Raw genomic sequence first — 23,900 nt, 5'->3', positions numbered from 1 at the left:
CACTTCCTATCCAAGGTTCTCGATGTACTTTTTATGAATGTTATCTAATATGGCCTCCGAACACCCTTTCCAGTAATACTGTCTGGATTTCACAGATGAGGAAACTCAAGTTGAGAGAGGTTAAAACTGGTCACTGATTATGGGATACTCTCCTTCCCAGCTATTTCCATGGGATCTGTTAAAAAGGCAGCATGTAGCATCCCAGCTGGCTGCATTCTTCTTGCTCTAACGTTTTTCTTGCTGGTTTTCTAACAAAAGCCCACGAAAGCTTATGCTCAAATAAATTTGTTAGTCTCTAAGGTGCCACAAGTACTCCTGTTCTTTTTGCGAACACGCATAAAGTTACATATGTCAATAAACATAGATCTTCTTTGCAGTCGTCTAGGTGTGCTCTGATCACCTACGGGAAGATTGCAAAGGAGATGCCCAAAATAAACCAGAGCTGGGAAGCAGTTAATGCAGGAAATGGAAGAAAACCATGTGTAAAGGATTTGTAATCCCATATTAAATAAAACAAGGGTTTTGTCTCTAAACTTAAAACCTTCATGTAAAAGTCACTTGGACAGAGAGGAAGACAAAGAACCTCATTGTCCACTGCCTTCTACTTTGCATAGACCTGTGCAAAGGGAAGGTAAAATGCTACCTCCCACCTTGAACAGAGATAAAGGCAAGGAGACAAGGTCAAGGCAAGGAGAACCAAGTCTTACACCCTACAAATGTGAAATCATCTGGTGATGAAGACTGTAGGCTGATCCTCCTGTAGCTTACAGATCTCAACACATGATAACACAGAACGTCTCATAGCTCTAACTCTTCTGACTGGCATGTGGCTCTGCTTGATAGAAGGGTTTCCATCCCCATAGTCCCATAGCTCATGGTCATAGTTCACCAACTGCTGCATCATTATGTTGGAAGACCACAGCTATGGCAAAGTTAATCCAAAGCATTACCCTACAGACAATGTTTTCCAAAGATGTATACTGCCATAAGCCAAACAAACAAACAAAAAAACCACGTAGGGCTTCCCTCTGCTTCAGGACTAAGTCATGTTCAAGTCATCATGAGATTAGATCCCAAAAGAAAGCAGTAGGGATTGCAGCATTTAGCGGTGTGTTACAAAGTTAAAGGTGAACCAGCTCAAATAAAGTAAGCAACTCTCCAAAATCTTTGCTTATTTTTAGAACTGAACTCAAAATATACCAGACGGAATTCTTAAATGTTGATATAAAATTTATTGATTTAACATTGTTGGGTTCCAGCTGAGACAAGAGGTGGTCAAAAATTTTCTAATTTCAATTTTGTGATTATTTGAATTGGAATTTAGATTTTTTGATCACCCCTCCCTCTCACAAAACATTTTGGACACCATTTTTATTATTTTTTTCTCATTTTTTGACTTCTTTTTTCCCCTCTCAATCAGAAATTGCCAAAGCTACAGCTATTTATTTCATGTATAGTAGATAGCGATGGGCCCTAACCCATGATAAATCTATACATGGGACCAGAACCTCAGCTTGGGTAAGTCAGAATGGGTCCTCTGTCTTGAAGGGAGCTACATGGATTCACCCCTGCTGAGGACCTGGGAGGTCTCTTCAACTCCCATATCCCCTGCAATTGTCCATATATTGACTAGACAACCAGCTAAATAATAATGATATAAGTACATAGTGGAAGAGAAAGAAAAAGAGCGGCAGCTACTGGATTTGTTCTCTCACTGCAGGACATTGAGAGGTACATGTCTGGTGGCTCTGCCGCCCCTCACTGACTCACCGCTCTGCTGGGCAGGGCCTAGGAATGACTCACAAGTCGCCCTAGCTGCAGTGCCCAATCAGAAGTGAAGGGGGCGGGTGCAACAACAGGGCCAACGGACAAGAGCCGTGGTAGCCAGAACTCAGGGCCTGAAGCTCCCAAGCCAGGACAATGGGCCCCAGGAGCCAACCACAATCTGGGACAGTTGCGAGGACTGTGATTGTTTAAAAAAAAAAAAAAACTCTTGAAAAAGTACTTGCAAATAAGAAAAAAAAATTACTTGTGTTTTAAGGACCTTTAAAATGTACCTAAATACTACTAGTAGGTGCAGAATATTTAACGTACTTACGTACTAATACGTAGAGTACTTCAAAATACTAATGTACTTAAACACATGGGAACACTGAATGGAATGCAACAGTTCTGTATGATCCTACCAGGAGCCTTCTTCCAGCCTGACAGTTGCCATTATGACACATGCGGTTAGTTGAAAACACAGTACGGCCAACACTAAATGTTCAAAATTCAGAAGTCAGGCCCCCAAAGTTCACGAGTGTTGCTTAAACATTGTGAGATTGAAAACAAACAAACAAATCTTGGGTTCTTTTCCGTTTGCCCTCTGGTTTTGGAGCCTTTAGCATGCAATTGGGTCACATTTTCCAGCTTTTCTTCACAACCACAAGGGCTAGCAAGTTACTTTTTCTATTAAAGAAAGCTGAGATTCTCAGCTAATCACATGATTCTGGAAACTGGGACTTTAAGAAAATATTGGAAGGTGGTCACATTGAAAAACATTTGCCAAACATCATTTGGTGCATTCTACCTTTCCCCATATTCTAATTTAATCTATGAATAATTTGTGTGTTACTTGAACAGCTCTGTTTGACTGGTCAAATAAATACATTATTTGAAGAGTACTTTTTTCTGCCATTCAGTGACAAGCAGCCAGCGACCCCCTAAATTTTGGGCAGACTGATCAGCTTCCTCTGAAAAACAACAACAATGCCAATCAGTTCAATTGTGTTAAGCCCTCTAATAATTCAAAAACCCAATCATATGTTACTTTTCTACCACACTCTACACCTGAGATCTTCAAGTGCTTTATAGACATCACCGTTGTAAAGAAGGCAAGTCTTATTGTTCCCATTTTACAGATAAGACAACCAAGCCAGAGAACAGTTAAGCCCTCATTCCCCATTGACTTCCAAGAGGAGTTGAGTACCTAATTCTCCTTTGTATCTTTGGAAATCTCCTTGGGAGATTCTCCCAGACTGCCCTTGGACAACAGTGACAGAGCTCAGAACTCAAGTAAGGAGACAAAATGAAAGTTCCCTGGGTTTTTAATCGGTGCTTTAATTTCATCATTTATTACATTTTAAGGGAGAAATGGAGATGCTACCAGCTATCCTTGCTCAGCTGCCCCTCTGTACCTGGGACTTCATTTCAGACCCAATTATTCTTGCATTCCATACAAGTCTGTTATCCTATTATTCATTATTTACATGAGAAATAAGGAATCATGTAACTGAGGTTCTTCTTCCAAATGAGTTGGATCCACTTGGTTTTATTGTATTTTTATGTCCCCCACATTCTCACATAGCAGGGTGAGCAATGCAATAGTCAGTGAGGCAGGGACAGCATTGACAAAACGGTGCTAGAGCATACAGTGGTATCCGATAGCATGCGTCTCCTGATTAGAGTAAAGGGAGAAACTGGTTTTCCAATTCACACCATGTAATGATATCTAGAAGATTCTGACTTCTTTAAACGACAACCACTGTGTGCCTGGTCCAAAGCCCATTGACTTCAAGTGGGCTTTGAATCAGACCCTGTGTGCTTACATATTGCAAACATTGTCTGATCACCACATCTAAAGACTCATGTGTTGGAACTGTCCATGGTCTGTTCAGAGTTGGAAAGGCAGAAGGAGCCCCTAAATATTTGTATATTTCAGGGGGGACACACCCCGCATCCAACCACCACGTCAGCATTTCCCATTCCAGTGCAACTGTACAATGGCTATACTGCTGTCACTCAGGAAAGGACACATCCAACAGCAGGAATTTAACACATCGAGATACCCACAGTTTACAGGCTATATTGGTATATATTTAAAATACTTCCCTCTGGTGTTTAAATTGCCTCATAAATATGGGAAATGCCTACAAAATGAGCTTGCAAATAAGAAGTTCGTCCAATAAAAGCTATTGTCTCTTGAAAATAAGAGTAATTTAGGGTGGAAATTTGATTCTGCTCCATTCAAAGCAAAGGCAGGGTAATTGCAAAGGTATGATATGAAGCAATATTGTAGGATTCACCCATTAGCTGAGCTAAAAGCAGTATTTCTTGCTGCTCCCGGTACCCAAGTGCACGGGAATGCAAGGGCTTTCCGTTTACATTAGCAAACCCCACATTATCACTGCAGCCCATTGAACTAGTCAACAGGCAAGTGTATTTGTGTATTTATTTCTCTTTCATTCTCCTGTAGGTTTAACATAGACAGCGGGAAGTAGGTCAATATTACTATTACCCGAACCTGGGGTGAGTGATGCTACCATGCAACATTGTGTTATCCACATAGCAAGCCAACTTCAGACAATTCTGTGTGTATTTTCCCAGCACAAGAGGTGTGCACTGCATACATACTGTAAATTGCATGGATGATCTCCCTGACTGTTATTTTCAAAGGAACAGAGACTGCTTGAGCAATTATATTGTACTCATCTTAGTCATATATTATGCTTTGACATATTGAAAATCTGATGAATGGTCAGTAAATCAGTGCGCTCCTTCAATTCCTGGACAGAGTCCATTGTTTGCTTGACTACTGCTTATTACTTGTTTTGGACTGATGGGCAGTTAATTGCAGCTCTACCAGGCATATGAAAGCCCCACCTAGACAATAAACTATTTTTTATTTTAAAACCCATTTAACGCACTGACGTGGTCTTTGTCCCCAAACCTAGAAATCCACCTTTCTCCAGTGAAATACGTGACGAACAGAAAGCTTAATTAAATTACCAAAAGTCCTGTCACCAAACCCCAGGGAAATTCAGACGTCTCCTATGGAAACAGGAGCGGTGTCTTCCTAATGTAACTCTGGGCAATGTTATCACTGATGCAGCTCCACTGGTGGAAACAATGGAAGCTCTAGCATAGGAAAGCACCTGGGTTTTTACCATCATATTGTCTAACCCTGCTAGAAGACATAGTCCTAAAACTGCTGACGACCACAAACACCCTGCCTCCGGTAGATCTCCCATTACTGGGATTCTAAACTGACAGTAGTTCAACACTAGAAATGTTAAGAAAGAATTCAGGTGTAGCCAAGGCCTGGGAATACAGCCTTGCTAGCTAAACTATATACACACACACACACACACACACACTATTTAAACATAATTGTTGTTAGCAGCTCTCTACATTGTTCAAGGAAAACAGTACTAGAACTATTTTTCTGCTATATTTAAACACTAGTAGTAGCTAGCAGTCTAGCTCCCAGAGTAGACAGGGCTGTAAGAAGAGATCAATGCATCACAATCTCATTGTCCGTGAGAATTTTAGCCTTTGAAGTGTTTACAAGCCTACACCAAGCATGCTTGAACAGCAGAACTGGTCCTTCTTTCCAGAAATGTTCGACAGTTGCTACCAGCGATTTAGCTTTACTGGAGACAAGGTGCTAGCAGCTACTGACATTTTAGCCACAGCGCTCTCCGAGTCATTTTAGACAACATGGCGGTTAGAACACGTGGTAGCCTGAGATCCTATCTGCACTAGAGCCCCGTCTGCTGCTGCCTCACGTGGGACAGAACTAGTGATAGCAACAGTGGAAATGTTTTGCAAACAAACAACTTTTAGGGCAGACACAGCCTGTGAAATGGAGAAAGTAAGGACAAAGGAGAGAGAGCACCAAGCAGAAACTCTTTTCCCTGGGAATTTATATTTCCACAGACAGGGATATCGGAGAGCAGGAAGGAAGGAAGAAAGAAAGCAGTAAAAAACGGAGTGCATTATACTTTCAAAAAGAACCATCTCAGGGCTTCCTGTAGTGCTCATCACCAGTTCTTAGTATGTCAGAGTTTCAAAAAATGCAAGTGCACTCTTCTGAAGTGCACCGTTAGTTGCTTTGGAAAAAAGCAAAAAACTCAGGACTAAAAAAAAAAATCATCCACTCAAGTCTCTGCCTGACATGCATCTACATGTCAGATTAACAACATACAAGCACCAGAAAAACTCCTGGCAAGTAAAACATAATAAAGCGAGAGGAAAACAGTTGATGGATAAATTAAGATCCTTTGTCACTGCAGCTGTTTCTATGAAGTAACTAGTACTGAAAGTTTTTTTAAGTCTTGTTTATTCTAAAATAACTCTTGATCCCTTGACAGTTCATTCATAAGCAATGGAAGGGACAGACAGCTAGTGTACTACAATATACTAGATCAGATACTATGGCAATGACACAGTATAAGAACCTATATCAGTAAGAATCTGTAGCCTTAGTTATCTTATTCAGCTGTTGGCCAATACTCCTGCTGGCATCCACCACAGGTGTTTTGCTGTCTTTCGCTGGCATGGGGTAGAACAGCAGCAGAACTAGAGAGGTGGGGCTATTCTCGCCATTCAGTTTTGTTCCTCAAACAAGAAGAATTTGCACAACCCCAGCTATTAGGAATAGTGAAAAGCAGAGGTGAAAGTAAGCCAGTCCGGTCCGGTACGGCATACCAGCAAGAGCCAGTATGCCGTGCCTGACTGGACCGGCTTCCGGGGCGGTGATTTAAAGGGCCCAGGGCTCCAGCCACTGTGGGGAGCCCCCGGCCCTTTAAATCCCCGCCCAAGCTCCGACAGCCGGGCTCCCGCGGTGATTTAAAGGGCCCCGAGCTCCGCGGCAGCCGGAGCCCCGGGGCTCCCAGCCGCCTCTGCAGTTGGTAGCTCCAAGGTGATTTAAAGGCCCTGGGGCTCCCAGCTACAGCCGGAGCCCCAGGGCCTTTAAATCTTAAAAGCCCCCGCCTCTTCCAGTTGAGGCCACACCCCCACTCAGGACTCCAGCGTACCAGTAAGTCCTTTAAGTTACTTTCACCCCTGGTGAAAAGTGGCACTAACCAACTTTCTCTTTTATTCCTTTCTGTGTGATACCTTAGAGGCTGAAGGTGGAGATACACTGTGGCCCATCATAGTCTGTCTGAGATAAAGAAAAATTGGAGATGATGAGGGTGTTTAAAAAGCTGTAGCTGGATATTTGACTTACTGCAGCTGAGAACCGAGGTAACTTAGGTTGTGTGATAGTGGAATTAAATCCAAGCCCAACGTACCTAGAAAGAACTAGTGCTGTGAGGATATTACAATGTGTGTTATAGGGATATTTAGAATTCTTATAGTCTGGGACACTGGTAAAGATTCTATACACCTACACAACTACAAATCCTAGAAACAAATTCTCATCTCAGTTACATCATTGCAAACCTTTAATAACTCCACTAGAATCAATGGGTAACAGATTAGAATCTGAAATATATACCTATTTCTTTTTACATCAAGTTTAAAAGCGACACACTTTTGCTTTCAGTGCAGTTTGTGAAATGAATAAAATGAGCAATGGGCACAATCTTTATGGGAAATAATTGGTAAAAGCACATAGGTGTATGTATGCAGCATATATAGATTTGACAGAATTAGTTTTATGTATTTATAATTTCAACAGGTAATATCGATGTTTATTTTTAAGCATATATTTCAATTTTTAATCGCCTGACATTTTCACAGTTGCGGGAGATTACGGGAGGGTCCGGACAATAATTATTTAATGACAGTGGACATCGAGATTCCAAAAGTTAAAGCTTTATAGCCATTAAAACACAAGTTGTCAACACATACAAAGCAAATATCCTTACATCAAACTTAAACAAGTTCTCATGCAGCGTTTTTCTTACTTTGCCATATTGGTAAATTCAGATTGTCAATGGAACATTTTTCTTTTGGTGGGTTGTGGTGTACATGGTGAAATTGATGTTTATCAACATTTACCGATAAAAATATAACCCTTCCAAGCCTAAGTATGATCTTATTTGATTGTGTCTCTGTTAGGCAGCTAGTGGTATGGTCCCGGGCAGAACTTAAATACTGCTCTAGTGGGGCCTAAAGAAAATTTGCAAAGTTATGACAAAAAAATCAGTCCCTTCTTCTTCATGCTAAGGTGACTAAGCCTTTGCTTAAGGGGTAATGCATTGCTGCACTCCCATGGAAGGAGTCTTTCTGGGTTCCCCCTTGCCGCACAGGGGAAGTAAGTAATAAGCGAGGGCAGCCTTTTACAGGTAAAGGTACTGTCCCCTCAGACCAGCTCAGCTTTGCAGTCTGTGTTTAGGGGGTGGAGCCAAAGCTCCAAGGCTCTCTCTGCTCATGAGAGGGGAGAAGGTGCAGCCTGCTCTCCCGCCGTGCCCAGACTCATGATCTGGAGAGGCTGAGCAGGGGGTGGGCTCTGGGACACTCACAATACCGGGGACCTCCAACAGAATCTCACCCTAAAGCTCTTGCAGCAGAAAGGGATATCACAGCTTCACCGGTCATTTTTCCCATGGGTGTTGCGATTAGTGCTTGGGGAAATCTTTTTGGTGAATAAGTTGTGAGCCAAAAAATGCAGTTTAGGATCAACTGAAACTGTGGATCTGGGTCAAATTCAGAGAATAGTTTTCTCCTCCCCGTTTTTTTTTTTGTTTTTTTTTTTCCAGCTGAATTCCAAAAAAGTAGAAGTGTTTTCTTTTGTCATTTTTGAAACTAAGTGTTTCTACTTTTCATTTTTAAATTTAAATCTACAAAAGGGAGAGGGTAAAAACACAAAACAGAACATTCTGTTTTGGGTCAAACATGATGCTTCATCTGACCCAAAATGAAGAGGTTTTTTGGCTTTTCATTTTGGCAAGAAAAAAAAACAATTTGATTTTGCATAATCCCAAAACTAATATTATTTTCAGATTTTTTTGGTTCAGATGCCAAATTTTTATTTGCCCGGCTCTAGTTACAATACGGTTATTTTAATATCCCTTACGTTAAACTTTTAATAAATTTCCCCTTTTTCTGGAAGGCCATTAGCTGCTTCTGATAACAAAGGGCACCCATCTGCATAGGTAGTGGCAGTCCTTCAGAAATAAACAAGTTGCTTCTGAAGCCTGTTAGCAAGCTGTAGGGTTTCTGCAGCTGCAGTTTCCATGAAATTTCTCAGCAACCACAGTCAGTTGTCATGCAATACACTGAGCGGCATCAGTCACACGGGTACCTTGTGTCACATAACATCGCACAATGTGACTGACCACCATCCAACATGACATGTCACAACAAGGTGCAACGCATGGGAAATAATATACTTTTTTCCCTGAAAAATGTACACACAAAAGTCCACTGGTCAGAAAGGAGGGCAGGGGAGGTTGTTTGTTCATTTTTTGTTTTTTTAAAAAAGGTTCCTATATACAAAAGTTGCACAGTTCCTCTTTAATAGGCAGAATTAAATGCTAAAAATAACAATTGTTTTTGTTACAGCAGCCGGTATCTCCTTTCATCTCTCTCTACAAAGATGCATATCTTTAGGGTGCAAAATGGAGAAAGCTACCAACGTACCCTTCATCCTCTGAGTGAAAAGGCGGGTCTTGTGGTTCAGGTACATAACTGGGAGTCAGGAGATCTGGTCTGAGTTCCCAGCTCTGGCATAGACTCCCAGTGTGACCTTTGACGAGTCAAAAATGTTCTGTGCTTCAACCCCATATGTAAAAATGGGCTAATAATACTTCCTTTCTCCCACCTGCTACCTGTCTTCTCTACTGAGACTGTAAGGTTGTCAGAACAGGGACTCTTTCATACAATGTGCATGCTCAGCAGCTAACACAATGGGCCTTTGATGTCGGTTGAGCCATCTAGACCCCATAAAAACAAATAATAGTGCAAGCGAATAGGGATCGTTGACTATGGAGCCAAGTCCAAGGTGCTGGATGCACTCAACTCCCCGTGAAGTCCATGAAAATTCTGAGCATTCAGCTCCTGGTAGGTTCAGAACGAGAGCTGATCACAAACTGGAATTTCCATTCTGCCGGAAATTTCGATAATTTGACATTTGTTTTCATTCCAGTTTAGAAATTATCGGCAATGATCAGAACTGTTGGAATTACTGACCCAAAATGAGAAAGTTGAGCCCATTTGTTTAGACATTTTCCCACTAAAAATTTAATTGAACTTGACACATTGCCTAAAATATTTCAATTTCTACAAAAATGTTTTTCCTGAGGGAAAAAACTGCCCCAATGGGAAAAAAATGACCACCTCTATTTGAAACTGAAGAACCCTGTTCTGATGCATCTTGTATAGATAATATCCACCACATATTTCCAGAACAACTATGAAAAAAACATTTTTGCCGACAGCAGAAGTCATTTTGATTATTTGAGACAACGGTGATAGGAAGTATTGACTCACATTGACCTACAAGGAACATTGGAAGTGTGAGCACAGGAGTGGCAATCAAGATAGACACGATATATAGCTGAATTCACCCTGACAATTTCAAAAAAAAGAGGATGGCCAGGAATATTTCATCCGTGCGGGAGGAGGGGGAGGAAATCCACAAACAAAGCATACTCAGGTTTCACTAACCTGGGCTGAGGATGACACATAACCAAGATAACACTTATGAGATCACAAGAAACATCTATCTTTCTATCTTAAAGAAACAAAGAAGTTCAAAAGGAGTAATTATAATTGATCAAAATGTCTGCTACAATCTCTTTCCCTGCTCCATCATTATAGGGCGACCACACCCTTCTCCTCACTCTCAGTAGTCAAACTCTGGTGGTCCCATCTCATTTGAGCTTCTAGCAGGAGAGATTTGTTTAGCTGCTTTTTAGAGTAGATTCTTTGGCTTCACCCCAGCCGTAAAAATACATTTACACAGATTATTTTTTGGGCGGGGGAGGGGCAGTGAAGAGAAAAGCAAAAAAAAAAAAAAAAACTCTTAAAATGGAGGGTTAGGTATCTCCATCCTTGGAGGTCTTTATCCTAAGAGCAGTTTTTGAACAGCCAAGTTTTGCCAATGGCCACCCTACTTTTCCCTGGATGCCGAAGTAGCTAGATATCATGAACAGGATTCACACCTACCATAGAGCTCCTGTATGGCAGTTCAGAGTTGTACTGTATGGCAGTTCAGTAGGCCATCCACCCGAATATAACCTAAAGGTCAAACCAGGCCTCGCCTTGTTAGTTGGCCACCTTTTGTTTTGCTGTGGAACAGAATAGTCGCAAATACAAGAGATTTAAATGGATGACTCAAATCCTTCTGAAGAGAGGGAGGGCCTGCCCCATGTCTTATACATGGTAGGCAAATGAAAAAGGAAGTATATTTTACTCTCATTTATAAAGCTGGAGAGGCAAATTGAATTCCACTCCAGACAAGAACCCAGCAGGGGCTGTCTCTGGTACATACACACACTCAGACAGACTGCGGGATTAGCTCCCTGTAAGTAGCGACGGGCCAGCAAAGCCACAGTAACAAAGGCAAAGGCAGAAGGACAAGCTGTGAATTGCAATGCTATAATTGCCTCAGCAAAATATTGCAAGTCTGGGGATAAATTAATTACTGGAAGGGGATGCATTCCTTTAAAAAAAAAAAAAAAAAAGGCAGGGGTCAGTTCCTTTGCACAGTTTAGCCTCCTGCGACCTTTGAACTTCGAGGGAGGTCACAGGCATGTCAGTGTTCCCAGCTGCTGTCTTCTGCCTCTGCCCATCGCAGGCCTTTAGCCCTTTTCCATTGTGTAGTGGTATTGATCTGTTGGCAGCAATGGGCTGGATAATTAGCCAGGAATTAGGGTTTCTATTACAGCCAGGAGGCTGCCCCAGCTGATTTATCACCTGAATAATTTACTGTGATTGAAAGGAAATTAAAATGAACTCCATTTGACAACTGTGCGCTTTTATGGGCTTTAGTGAAGACTCAAAAGCCAAATTAATAGCCTGGTGTTGTTTAATAGTCTATTGAGAGTAAATAGGGGAAGGTTTTTCTTTCCTGATGTACTTTCTTGTGCCAGATTTAGGAGTTGCTTTCCCCCACCCCCCAATAAAACTACAGACAGAATCAAAGGTAGTTTTACTTGAGAGAGAAACTGCTTTGTAAATCTGTTTTCCTCCGAGGTTATTTTTATCCTTCCTGTTCCACTGCCATTTTGCAGGGATAAGAACAATTGCAACTCAAACAACAAACGATGAAATGAAACAGTATTTATTCTCCAGGAGACGATGTGTTAAATCCTGCTGATTACTGCATACTGGATGGCCATCTATTACACTTTCCTTCCAAGTGTCCAAAGATACACTTCTCCAGGCTGCTCTGCTTGGCTGTAAAAGCTGTCCGGTGTAACGGTCGTATTATGGAGAAGTACAAAGCAAATATTAGCCCTCAGATAGCCCAATCCAATGCCTACTGCAACCAAATGGGCATCTTTCATTGGTTCCAACTGGCATTGGATCAGGGCCATAAAGAGCAGTCGTTTCAGACAGGGTTCAGTATATTTTATGATGAACTTCTTTTGGTTTCCAGGAAGAGAAAACAATGATTCTCAGTAGCACAGGTAGGAGAAGAGTCTCCGACTCTCTGAGATGATTGCATTCCGATAGCTGCGTCCTGTCGGAGAAAGTTTTATCCCAACACCTTGTATCCCCAATAGCCCAAATTTGGTTTTCAGTTACTCTCCCAATGGCAGAGCTTTTTGGGTGGCCCACTGGACATTAGAAACCTGTACAAAGCTGCTGACGTATTGTGGTAAGTGTGGCTTGTTAACTCCAAAAGGGATACAAAAAAGTTGGAAGTGGATCTCTATCAAAAGAGAACTAGGATAGTAGCCACAGGGATTACTGCAGGGAAGTCTTGGGAGACAGAAGTTTAGCTGGATGTTAATTCTGTTTTAACTCATTGCCTTTGCACACTATTTATGAGAGGTTGGGACTCAGCCAGTCCTCAGTTAACACTTGTATAACCCCTCAATGTCAGTGGAGTTTGCAATGGAATAACAGAGCAGAATTTGGCCCATAGACTTTACAAGTGGTGAAGGAGTGAAAGATTGTGCCCAGAAGGTGTAACTGTAGCCAGGGATGATTTTACCACTGTCCAGTCTTAGACCACAGACGGTTTTAGTAAGATTTCAATAAATATCGGCTTTATATTTTTTGTTTCATGATCCAACATGGTTAATTTCACTAAGAATGAACTTGGGAGATTCAAGGAATTTTCATACTTAAATCATTTTCCCCTTTAATACTCTAATAAGATTGTCAGAAGTCGTCATTCATCAAAAAAGTTAGTTCCTAACAGGAAACCAGGCTGCGTTATTCATAGTCCAGTGGCTTTGCACAAGTAGTGATCATACCATCAGTTCCTCACCTTGTACTCATCTACCTCAGTGAATCAGTTTAACCAGAAAAAAAAAAGTCATTCATTATGTCATTGTCTTGTGTGTTTTTATAGCTGAAGCCCAAATTCAAACTGTACAAGTTGGATTTTACCATTCATCCCACCTTCTTTCACCGGGGTTATTCCTACGGAGACTGCAGAGCCCTTTCTGCGGTACAGATGCTTTAAGTGGAAAACACAAGCTCTCAATTTGACACATGAGATTTTAAGATTATTATTCATAAAAGTAAAAACTGAAAATTTTCAAAGGGAATTAAGTCCTCTCTAAGCACAGGTGCCAAGAGACACGTATTTGCTCCAGCTACCTTATCCTGATTCTTTCTAAAGCAAAGGAGATTTAAAGAGCAGTATTTCATTTTGAACAGAATTTCATTTTTTTCCTTCCACCTGATGGATTTGTAACCCAATTTTTTTAAACAAACTCCTGAATGCTTATCCAAATCCAAAATATGCAAATTTTATCCCAAACTGAATTTGACGTCCAATCGAAAGGTAACAGGAAAATTGCTGCACAGCACTGGGAATTGTCTGCTATTAATAACAAGGGGTTGTCTTTTAAGTCTTTGATTTACATAGTGTTGTAGTTGGTCACACCAGGTTATGCCTCATTATGGCTCTGATCTAAGCCCCGTTGAAGTCAATGGAAATATTCCTGTTGGCTTCAACGAGGATTGGACCCAGGTGCAATGCTTGGAGTGTAACAGCAAATCCATTTAAGATGGAGACAGGAATCCAGTTTAGATTTTTTTTGGTAGGCAATTCATGACCCAAATCCTCTAAATGGTTGTCTGATTCTGGTGCATATATTGGGCCAGATTTTCAGCTAGTGTAAATTGGACTAGCTCCACTGATTGCAATGCAGCCACACTGATTTATACCAGCTGAGGATCTGAGCTGTTGCTGTTAAACAATGGCTGTTGTAGATCAATAGAAGATTAGAAAATAGTATAGATCAGAGATTAGACCTGAACAAAACCATAGTTTTAGTGTACAGAACTTCACTGCAGATACATTTAGGCATGTTTTTGCACCACGTGTTTTTCCATTTCAGGTTCAAAAGAACATGAAAATCTCAAAGTGAAACTCAGATGAAATGTTTTGAAGCTACCAACTTTCACGTTGTTTGTATCCAAAATTATGAATGCAGATCTCACTACCCCAGCGATCCCCTCATTCCACAGGCCATGGGAATGCCCCTTACCATTTGTCCTTGGGATGGGAGAGGGGAAAGTGGCGTGTATCTCCTCAAATCTCCAGTGCCTCAGAGCTGGTCAAAGTTTACTGAATGTTGATTTTTCAGCAACAGTTTTCATCTGTTTCTGTAAACATGGACCCCAGAAATGGGATGGATTTTTCACATTTGGGTGAAAAATGTGTCCCATTTTAACCAATGATAGAAATGATTGGAATGTTTTCCAGTGACAAATTTCATCAAAGTATTGCATTTCAATGGGAGGGAGAAACCAGGATGAATTTTTCGTGAACATTTTCTTGAAAGTTTGCCCCATTTTTCAGCCAACTCTTAGGTAAAAATTTTCAGAAGTGCCAGAGTGACTTAAGAGTGTATGTCCCCTTTTAAAAAGTGACTTAGACATTTAAGAGCCTGTTGGGGAGGAAGGGCAAATTCATTGGGGTGGTCTCTCCCTATAGTACAGGGAGTGTGTGGAAGTCTCTCCCCACTGAGCTGAGGAACCCTGCCTCAGCATCAACCGATCTAAGGGGGTGTCTCCCCTTCACAGTTAGACGTGGGTACCGCTGACTCAAATTGAACACCCAGGGAAGCCCCGCTTGGGTGTGAGCAGCCACACTGCAAAGCCATCTAAGAGTCACTGGTTCCCCACAGGTGCTACGCTCTCCTGTGTGTGTTGCTGGGACTCCTGGGGCCACATCCTATGGCTCTTGGCGCTGCCATCAGCTGAGTCACTTTAGGATTCTTTCCCCGTGAGTCGTGGGAGAGCTTGTCTGTCCTTCTGGGCTCAAGGGCAGCACCAGGGCTTTAGCCTATAGCCCCAGATGGGCCAACTAGTCCCGATTAAAGCAACAGCCCATGCCCAGCGGAGACGGCTTTGTGAGTGGGCGGGGCTAGGTTGGGGCAACACCTAAGCAAGAGCTGAGTTAATTCTGCAGTGAAGACACGCCCTAAGGCATTGTCTAGCCTGGAGACCAGCACTGATAACAGCTGTCTGTGGCCTGCTGTCAGTCTAGCTGCACTGTTGCAACGCTTTGCGCAGACAGGCAAAGCCAGTGTTTTCACTGGTGGCGTTTGCACCTGCTTGAAACCCTGGCATAAGCCCCTCCAGTGCAAACAATAGCTTTGCTTGTTGACAGCAGCGATTGCTCCATGCAATTACACGGATGGTGGTAATCAGGGCCAACCACCCAGCCTATGTGAGGCTTAATCCAATTTATGTAAATTTGTGCTCATTAAACATCTCCTGGTTTTTTGCCTGAGGCTGCTGGCAGGTACGGGTAGAAATAATTCAGCTGCTGGTGGCACTAGGAACAGTAAGACCCTGACTACAGCAGCAGAGTTATATGCCCGGCCCCCAGAAGATAGACACTCTTGGGTGACCCATTGGCATGTCCCATGAAGCTCCATCAAGGGGTAGCTAACAGCAAGATCTGGGCCCCACACCAAGACGACACAAAAAGGAAAAGTAGGTTCTGATCCCAGCCTGGGGAAAGATGGTGTGAATGTCTTTCTTTGCAAATGGACCAGAAATATTTGAAGCTCAAGCCGGGTTGCTTTGCTGTGATTGATCAGAAAGGTCAGATGGTGTCAGCTTGTTTCTTGATTAGAAGAATGCAATAGGGCTTCTGGTGCAAATATTTGTGAGAGAGAATTTAAAATTCAGTTTCCAGGAATACATGAAATCTATGTTATGCTAAAAGTTTCTGCAAGTACAAACTCACCACGGGATGCTTGCAGATAGTGAACACATAAGGACACAACATGACAAAAGGAATTAATATTTACTTTTGCATTTTTCCCCACCCAGAATGCCTATGTGCAAGGGGATCAAATTAAGGTCTCATGGGCAACCTTAATTCTGGCATTTCCTAACTTCTGTGTGCTTGACTTTACAACCTTAACATTACAATATGTACATATGCATTTATGCATACAAAACTGTACATTAAAAGAACATGTAGATTGCAAAGCCAAGCACTCAAAAGTTAAGAAATGCCAGAAATCAGGTTGCCTGTTGCAACCTTAGTTCGGGCCCCTTGTGTGTCTGTGTTATGATACAGCCTTTAATGATATGATCACATACTATTTGATACAGGAGCCTGTCTCATTCAGTGCACTGACTGGATGTTGCTCACTAAATGAGCAGCTATTCAACATTTTGTTTTCTCCTCATTGTTCAGTGTGTGACCCCAGGCCTTATTTACTGCACACTATTCAAACCCTGCTCTGAAGATAGAATTATTAATTTCCTCATGAGCTTTTCTATGGTGCTTATCACTAGATTAACCCCCCCAAAACATAAGTGAATGTATTTTCACAACACCCCAGCCTAAAGTCTCTCAGACGTGCCAAATGCTCCATATAAACCGCAATCAATCAGTTTACCCACCTCTGCATTGCAGTCACCCCTGGGAGACCACAAAGCAGCTGGTTTGCAGCTCAGAGGGGAAAACTACACAACAGTTTAGGGCAGGAAGCAAAAACGAATACCACAGAGAAATGAAACGTCAGGTAAAGCACAGTTACCAAAGCTGAAATTGATGCTGTCACACCTACTTGCGTGAAAAGTGTCCTGAGGACTTAAACCATCTGTCATCGGGCACAGGATTTCCAGAGCCAGGCTGTGGCATTGTTTTAGCACTGACTCAGAAGCTCACCGGTGCCTCTTGTATTCCTTTAATTCTGGAATTCCTTTAGAAGTCCCCTACTCCAGTCCTGTCCCAGTTGAGGCTTACTTAGCTTGTGGGGTCTGACAACTGCACGCTGTGAGCTGGCATGGGCTGTGCCCATGCTAGAATAAAACAAACTGTGACGAATTAAATAGACTGGGAACAGACAGCTGAGCGGGACTGCTGGTTTGGGTAAGTGTTCACCAAGGTAAGTAAGTGCCCTAATTCAGGACATAACACTGACACATACATAGAGCCATGTCCCAGCAAGAGCCCGTGGGAGGATTTCAACCAATTCGGCCTGAACTGCTTCAGAGTGGGAGCACATAGGGGCAGGGGCACTGCCAGCCAGGAAGTGAGTGCAACCTGCTCCCTGCACCACACCTAGACCTAGTCCACGGTAAGCTGCCTCCAAACACAATTCTCTTCTCCACCCTGCACTGAAGAGCTTCAGTCTCATCTACACATGGAGCTCCCGCAGCCGCCCATGCGTGCTCCACAAGCGCGGACGGAGCATCAGACAGGAGAGTTTTGCCATTAGTTTGCAGATGCTCAATTTAGAGCGGACACCAAACTAACATGCTGCGATCCAAACACCACAAGCTTTGAAGGGGCTCAAAATCCAAACCAGGATCCACCTCTAAACATCGCCGATGACCTTTCTCTTTACGACGGGCTGAGCCAAAACCCAAGCGCCAATGCCCCGAACATCTCAAAACCTAGATGGGCATTTTGCAGCCTGACCACATCTCCACTCACCGTTTGTTTGAAAATCCCCACGGGGAGCTCCCAAGGCAGAACTGTGGGAGGCTCCGTATTCGAATGGACAGAGAATTGTAATTCACCTGCACGAATAATGGACCAAATCCTGGAGCTCCCACTCAAGCAAACCACTTCCTGAAATCAAGAAAGGCTGGGCCTGAGTAAAATTACTAAAACTGGCAGCATGGCAGATATTTATGGATATTTACTTTAGTTAGGGAACAGGCAGCTTATTGTCACAATGGGCCAGAATGCCACACCTCTGGGGCGAATGACGCGCATTAGCATATTTCTGTGTCTCCTCAGCAACCGCTACTCATTCCTACCCCCATTGCTCGCTTAGCACTTGGCCCATAGTCCCTTGAACTCAACAGGACTCTTTCCATTAAGTTCAATGGCCTTTGGATCAGGCTCTTACGGCTGCTGTGACTATATATTGCCGGGAGATTTCTGGTTTTCCCCTTCTAGCAATTAATATCTTCAACATTTCGTTTATAATTGATTTCTTTGGGTCTGAGACTGGAGCCAGAGACGCTCGCCATTTCTTCACGTCTGCAGGGCTAGGCTGGCCTCTCTGAGGAGGACTGAGGTGGGCTCCATCTGCTACAAGTTAGGGAACAGAGCTACTGCACATAGCGTCCGTGTTCATTAGGACTGCCGGTCTTCTAGCTGTGAAAATAACTACCAGCCCGTCGTACAAACTGAAAACCTGGGTCCAAGCTTCCCCAGGCAGGCGGATGCACTCAGACCTCTCTACGGCAATCAGGCTGCAAACTCCGTTTTTGATTAAATATATCAAATCCTATGAAGGCCAGTTCTGCACAGTGCTGAACACCCTCGGCTCCCAGTAACTCCCACAGGAGCTACAGACACTCAGAGGTGCTCAGTAGGTGCTCAACAACTCACAGTGTCAAGCCCTTAGGCCCAGATCCTCCAAGGTATGGAGACGCCTAACTGATAGATTTCAGTGGGAGTTAGGTACCTACGTACCTTGGAGGATCCGGGTCTTAGCTATTAAATTAGTGGGCCCATTCCTCCCAATTAACTCATGACTAACTAGCAGGACCAGCCACCCAAGAATACAGATAAAAAGGATCTGGCGCAATCGGTCTTCACCACAGCCAGCTAAATGTGTGGTGGTCAGGATAGCACAGCCGCACACCTGGGCTGATCCCTTTGTTCTGCTTAGAGCAACAGGTCCACCGCAGGGGTTCGGTAACCTGCAACACTTCACCCGCCTAGATGTGTTGCCGTGCTGTGTACGCTGACTTCGAACTCCAATTCTGAGTGACACTGAGTGACGTTGAATCTGAAAGATTCAACAAGGTGGCAAAGCAGCCTTTTCCCAGCACAGCATTTTCTTTTCGATCATTTTTGACCCGTGAAAGTAAGGAAACTGAAAGAGAACTAGCAGCTAAAGACTTTCATGTAGCCAGTGTGGAAAGAGCCGATGATGTGGACAAGTGCTGTGCTAGCATCTCCACGTTACCCCAACGGACGTTAGCGATGGAATAATCACCATCTAGTGGCACACAAAGGCATTTCACTCTTTGAGTCTCTCAGTGCTTGCTTTCCTCTCACCCACAGCGACAGCCTTGTTTGCTTTTTCTAACTAGGAACAAAACAAGCTCATTATGATATGAGCTCCCTTCCCCCCTCCACTCCCCCAATTACTGCTGGATATGAACGGTGACCTAGTGGCTTTGCACGTTCAGGTTCAGAGTTGCAACATACATAAGTAGAACACACTGCAACGACCACAAAACCAAGGAGAAGCTTCTCCAATATTTAGAGATCACACTGGTGATCGAAGGCTCATGGGATTTCCACCATAATGCATAATTTTCAGCACTGCATAGGACTCTCTCAAAAAAAATTCATAGCAACATATTTCTCCATTCCTTGAGCCACTACCAGAACCTGAATTTATCCAGGATGTTCCCACTTTCTGGATATCCCTCCATTGCTCTCATATGGATGTGTGCAAGCAAGGGAGACCAGTCCTTCCATCTTTACATCCTGGAACCCTGGTTCAACAGTGGAAATGTAGGACATTACCAATGATTAACTGGATGTATTGCTAAATACTGAACCAGTGGCAAGTGAACCCTATACTTGAACTGACAGCAATAGTTTAATGTCTACATCACACAGAGGACAGCAACGACATGTACTGCACCAGTGGTCTAACAGCAGCGAGAACCTGCTACTTAGCAAACAAACAGAGTAAGTCAACACCTATAAGTGCTTTATTCCCATATATGAAAAACAGGAGTGGAAATATAAGATCTTCCTAAAAACAGGGCCAGATTTTTCAGAACTACACAACTGATCTGCACATGCAACCATCCAAATTGTATACACAAATCAGGTATTTGCCTGAGCAAATGGCCAGTTAGATGACAGACTTAGGGTGACCAGACATCAAGTGTGAAAAATCGGTACAGGGGGTGGGGGGTAATAGGAGCCTATATCAGAAAAAGCCCCAAATTTCGGGACTGTCCCTATAAAATAGGGACATCTGGTCACCCTAGACAGACTGGTCATTTACATGTGCAAAAAATCCCACTTTATATGCACAGTCACAGTAATTATGCACCCAAATTAGTTGCACAATTCTGAAAACCTTGGCCTTCTTTGCAAATCCTGCTATAAAGCTACCATCAGATGCAACTTCACACCCCAAACACTTTATATCCTTTAAACAGCAACTTTTAATTTTTTTCAAACTCAGACTCCTTTATGACTGCTGTGCACTTATTGATACAGAATTTGATGTGACGCCCACTCTCCAATGTTCTCCTAGTTAGAACTTGAGAACTAAGCGTTTGGTGATTTCCTGCAAGAAAGTGTCTACAGGCAGAAAGTGTGCATTTGAAAAGCTTGGTGGTTCATAATCGTACCTGCTCTGGTTTGATGGGTTCAGTTGTTGTGAAGATGTCAGAATAATGTTGCCTCTCAAAGACTCGATCCAACACTTCTAACTGCTGCTGGGTGAAAAGATCTCCTCGCATCTGTTTCCGAAGGAAATCTCGACCCGGGAGGGAATGGCCGTTTGGTACTGGAGATTCCTGAATACCTTTCAAAGATGACAAAATACACAGAAGAATAAATTGCTATTACAATGACCGCCACAACGCAGCGGCCTCTCACTGCGTTCCACTCTGTCCTTTGATTACATGTGTCAGCAGGTTCAAAAGGAAAAGTTACACACTTGTGGAAGAGACGCTATTAAACCGCGGTGTCATTTATAATAGCAAAGTCGTAACGCAATTTACTAAATGCATTCCATTGCTAACTTTATGAGGTACCATAAAGGCTAGCTTCCTCCTAGGTGCAAATGGAGATTTTCAAGTCCAAAGTGTCTTTATCCTGATACATAACAAAATGATCAGGATCCAAGAGATAAACAGAACACATTTACGGTTATCAGTAACCTTAGAAAAGGCAGTTCTCCATGCCCCCAAAAACAAATGTAATGTTCCATTGTTGCCATATGCATAATTCCTGAGGGTTCATAGCATCAAGCCACAGCAGCTGAGGTGTTACAGGCAGGTTTTCCTAGCCCCTGAGTCACACACTAAACGTATTAGCTGCTTCTTCTGCCTGCAGAATGGAGGTGTTCCTGCTGTGCTGCGAGCCATATTTTTCATTGGTGAATTTCAGTGCTACGCTAAACTTTGCCATCTACTCTATAGCAGTGGAGGTCAGAGCAAAAAGACGCCTGTTTGCAGCCAGCTCCACCTTGTCTAGGTCGTAGCCCACCAGCCAATCCCAGGGCTGATCAGAAACTACAACTGACCAATAGCAGCCCAGCTATCAAAGATGGCCTGGCACTCACCAGTAGGCACCATGACTGTATCCTAGAAGGTCTGGTCTGCTTTGCCCTTTTGGCTCCTGGCTCACAATCCAGTGTTAGTTGTAATGGCCGCTTGTATTAGTTATAAGATTTTACAGCAGCGGTGGGATGGCTCGCTCCTGAAGATCAATGGGTGTTTTCTAGGCCCATTCATTTGGCAGAGACTAGCAACATTACTCAGCAGTTTTGCCAGCCCCAGAGGTTCAAAAATCATGAAACAGGGCCCCCAAAATCATGTGATTGGCTTAAAAGTAACAAGATTTTCAGAAGATAAAAACATGGTTGCTTTTTATTTGCCTTTTGATTTCTGAGCCTTTAAAATGCACTTGGTAGCATTTTCATGCCTTTCTCTGCAACCATGAGGGCTACAAATGTACTTTTATTAAACGAAAGCTGAGATTCTCCCATATTCACATGACTCCAGGAGCTTTAAACAAAAACACCACATACCGCATGACTTGCAATAAATTGTCAGAGCTGGCAACACTGCACTAGATACCAAAAATGAGCACATTTGAAAGACAAGAGCTGCCTTAAAGAAAGTTTTGCGTTGTGTAACTAAACATATCATACGAGAGAAGGTTTTGTTTACAGTTAAGATGGCTTCCCTTACGAATGGCTTGTAAATGTCCAGCAGCGTTGACAATTGTTACTACAGGTTCTGCATCATTTAAACTTGCCGATGGCAAGTATCTAAAGAGATCTATGCAACAACCACTCTTCCGGTAGGAGTCAATCCTACCCCCTTTGAAATCCATGCCAAACTCCCACGACTTACAGTAATGCAGGATTAGGTCTTTACGTACAGCGGTCAAGATTTTCAAAAGCAATTTTGCGTGCTCAACTTGAAACAATTTAAAACCCCCTCGTTTCCACAAAGCTCCGCACACCAACACTGAGAAAATCAGGGCCCTTTAAGGTATATCAAATTGGATCCCCAAAATTGAGGTACTTAAAATCACTTTGGAAAACTTTGACCAGCCTCTTTACCATACTGGTGCCACAGAATGTGTGGTTGCTGTTAGGAAGACAAACCAGGAAACAGAAAGAGGAATCCTTTTGCTTTATAGCCAATGATTCAAGTCATAACCGCTTTTTATTTGCCTGTTTAGACACAGTCATTCTGACTTAAATCAGGAATATCACTGGTAGGTTTATTTAACAATTTTAGAGTCAATTTTTTAATCCATCAGGGAAAATCTGAACTTGTCCTTTGAACAGAATGTCTAGACATGCATACAGTAGTGTGAAAAGGTACAAAGGTTTATAGGAGAGCAGTGTATCTTTAAATCTTTTTTCTATTCCAAATCAAATAATATCTAATAGACCTAGTGCTGGGTTTAGTCAACCATGGCTTATAAAATTAAAATTCTGGTTGCTAGCTGCATGGTAGCAAAAGGCCAGGGAGCCCCTGTCTACAGAGCATGGAAATGCCGGCTTTAAATTTCAGGTTAAACCAATGTTATTCACAATTTGGCTTTGAAGTTAAAGCTTTACACAATTTCAGTCTGGGGGCTGAGGGGGTGATGAAAGGGAGAAAAATAATCTAAGGTATAGAATGACCTGAAAAATGTTCCATGCGTTTCTAATGGTTCCTGCATTGTTTATCAAAAGAGTGGGTGTATAATTGTTTAAATATGGTGCAGTGGATTCTTGTTTCACTAGAAACAATTGCAACACCACATACTTGCAGTAAGCACATCCCTTGACTTTTTTTTTGGTTTGGTGGGCATATCTGAAGAAGATTAGAATTAGCTTTATTTTGGCTCAAGTGATTATTTGGTTACATCACTGGATGTTACTGATTGCCTGGGTTACCAAAAGTAAACATTAGGAATTGAAGTAGTAGCAGGAGAAGTATTTAGTAGTATTACAGTTGCTCCCAAAGGCCCCAGTCAGGATCAGGGCCCCATTGTGCTAGGCGCTAATGTGAACACCCAGTAGGACACAGTCCCTACACAAGACGCAGACAATCGAAGACAAGAGACATACGAAGGGTAGGGGACAGGGCTCCGGCCAGATATACACAATTTTGAAATACCTTTGATAGATCTCACACACACTCTCTAATGTCACCCACCCCTCACAGCCACTTGACCCAGTCAGCATTAGTTGGAGGACTGCACGTACACCTCACCACAAGTGGTGACTTAGAAGACAAGAGGGCGGTGCCTTTGCAGACCTGTGCAGGAAGGACGTGGGGGCAGCGTGGAAGAAAGCACAGAGGTGGTT

The 23,900-nt window shown here is 42.7% G+C and overlaps 1 protein-coding gene across 3 annotated transcripts in view; it reads right to left on the bottom strand.

The window, feature by feature from the left end:
- Positions 1-23,900, bottom strand: part of PAX5 (paired box 5) — a 232,082-nt gene that overhangs the window by 130,358 nt on the left and 77,824 nt on the right. For all 3 annotated transcript variants that reach the window (XM_034774864.1, XM_034774865.1, XM_034774866.1), the window contains exon 6: positions 20,713-20,888. In XM_034774864.1, the coding sequence (XP_034630755.1) occupies positions 20,713-20,888 (176 nt within the window). The remainder of the gene's footprint in view (positions 1-20,712; positions 20,889-23,900) is intronic.

Source organism: Trachemys scripta, chromosome 6, assembly GCF_013100865.1.
Source record: "Trachemys scripta elegans isolate TJP31775 chromosome 6, CAS_Tse_1.0, whole genome shotgun sequence".
NCBI lineage: Eukaryota > Metazoa > Chordata > Testudines > Emydidae > Trachemys > Trachemys scripta.
The sequence above is the reverse complement of the archived record's forward strand: the minus strand, read 5'-3'. Positions and strand labels throughout refer to the sequence as shown.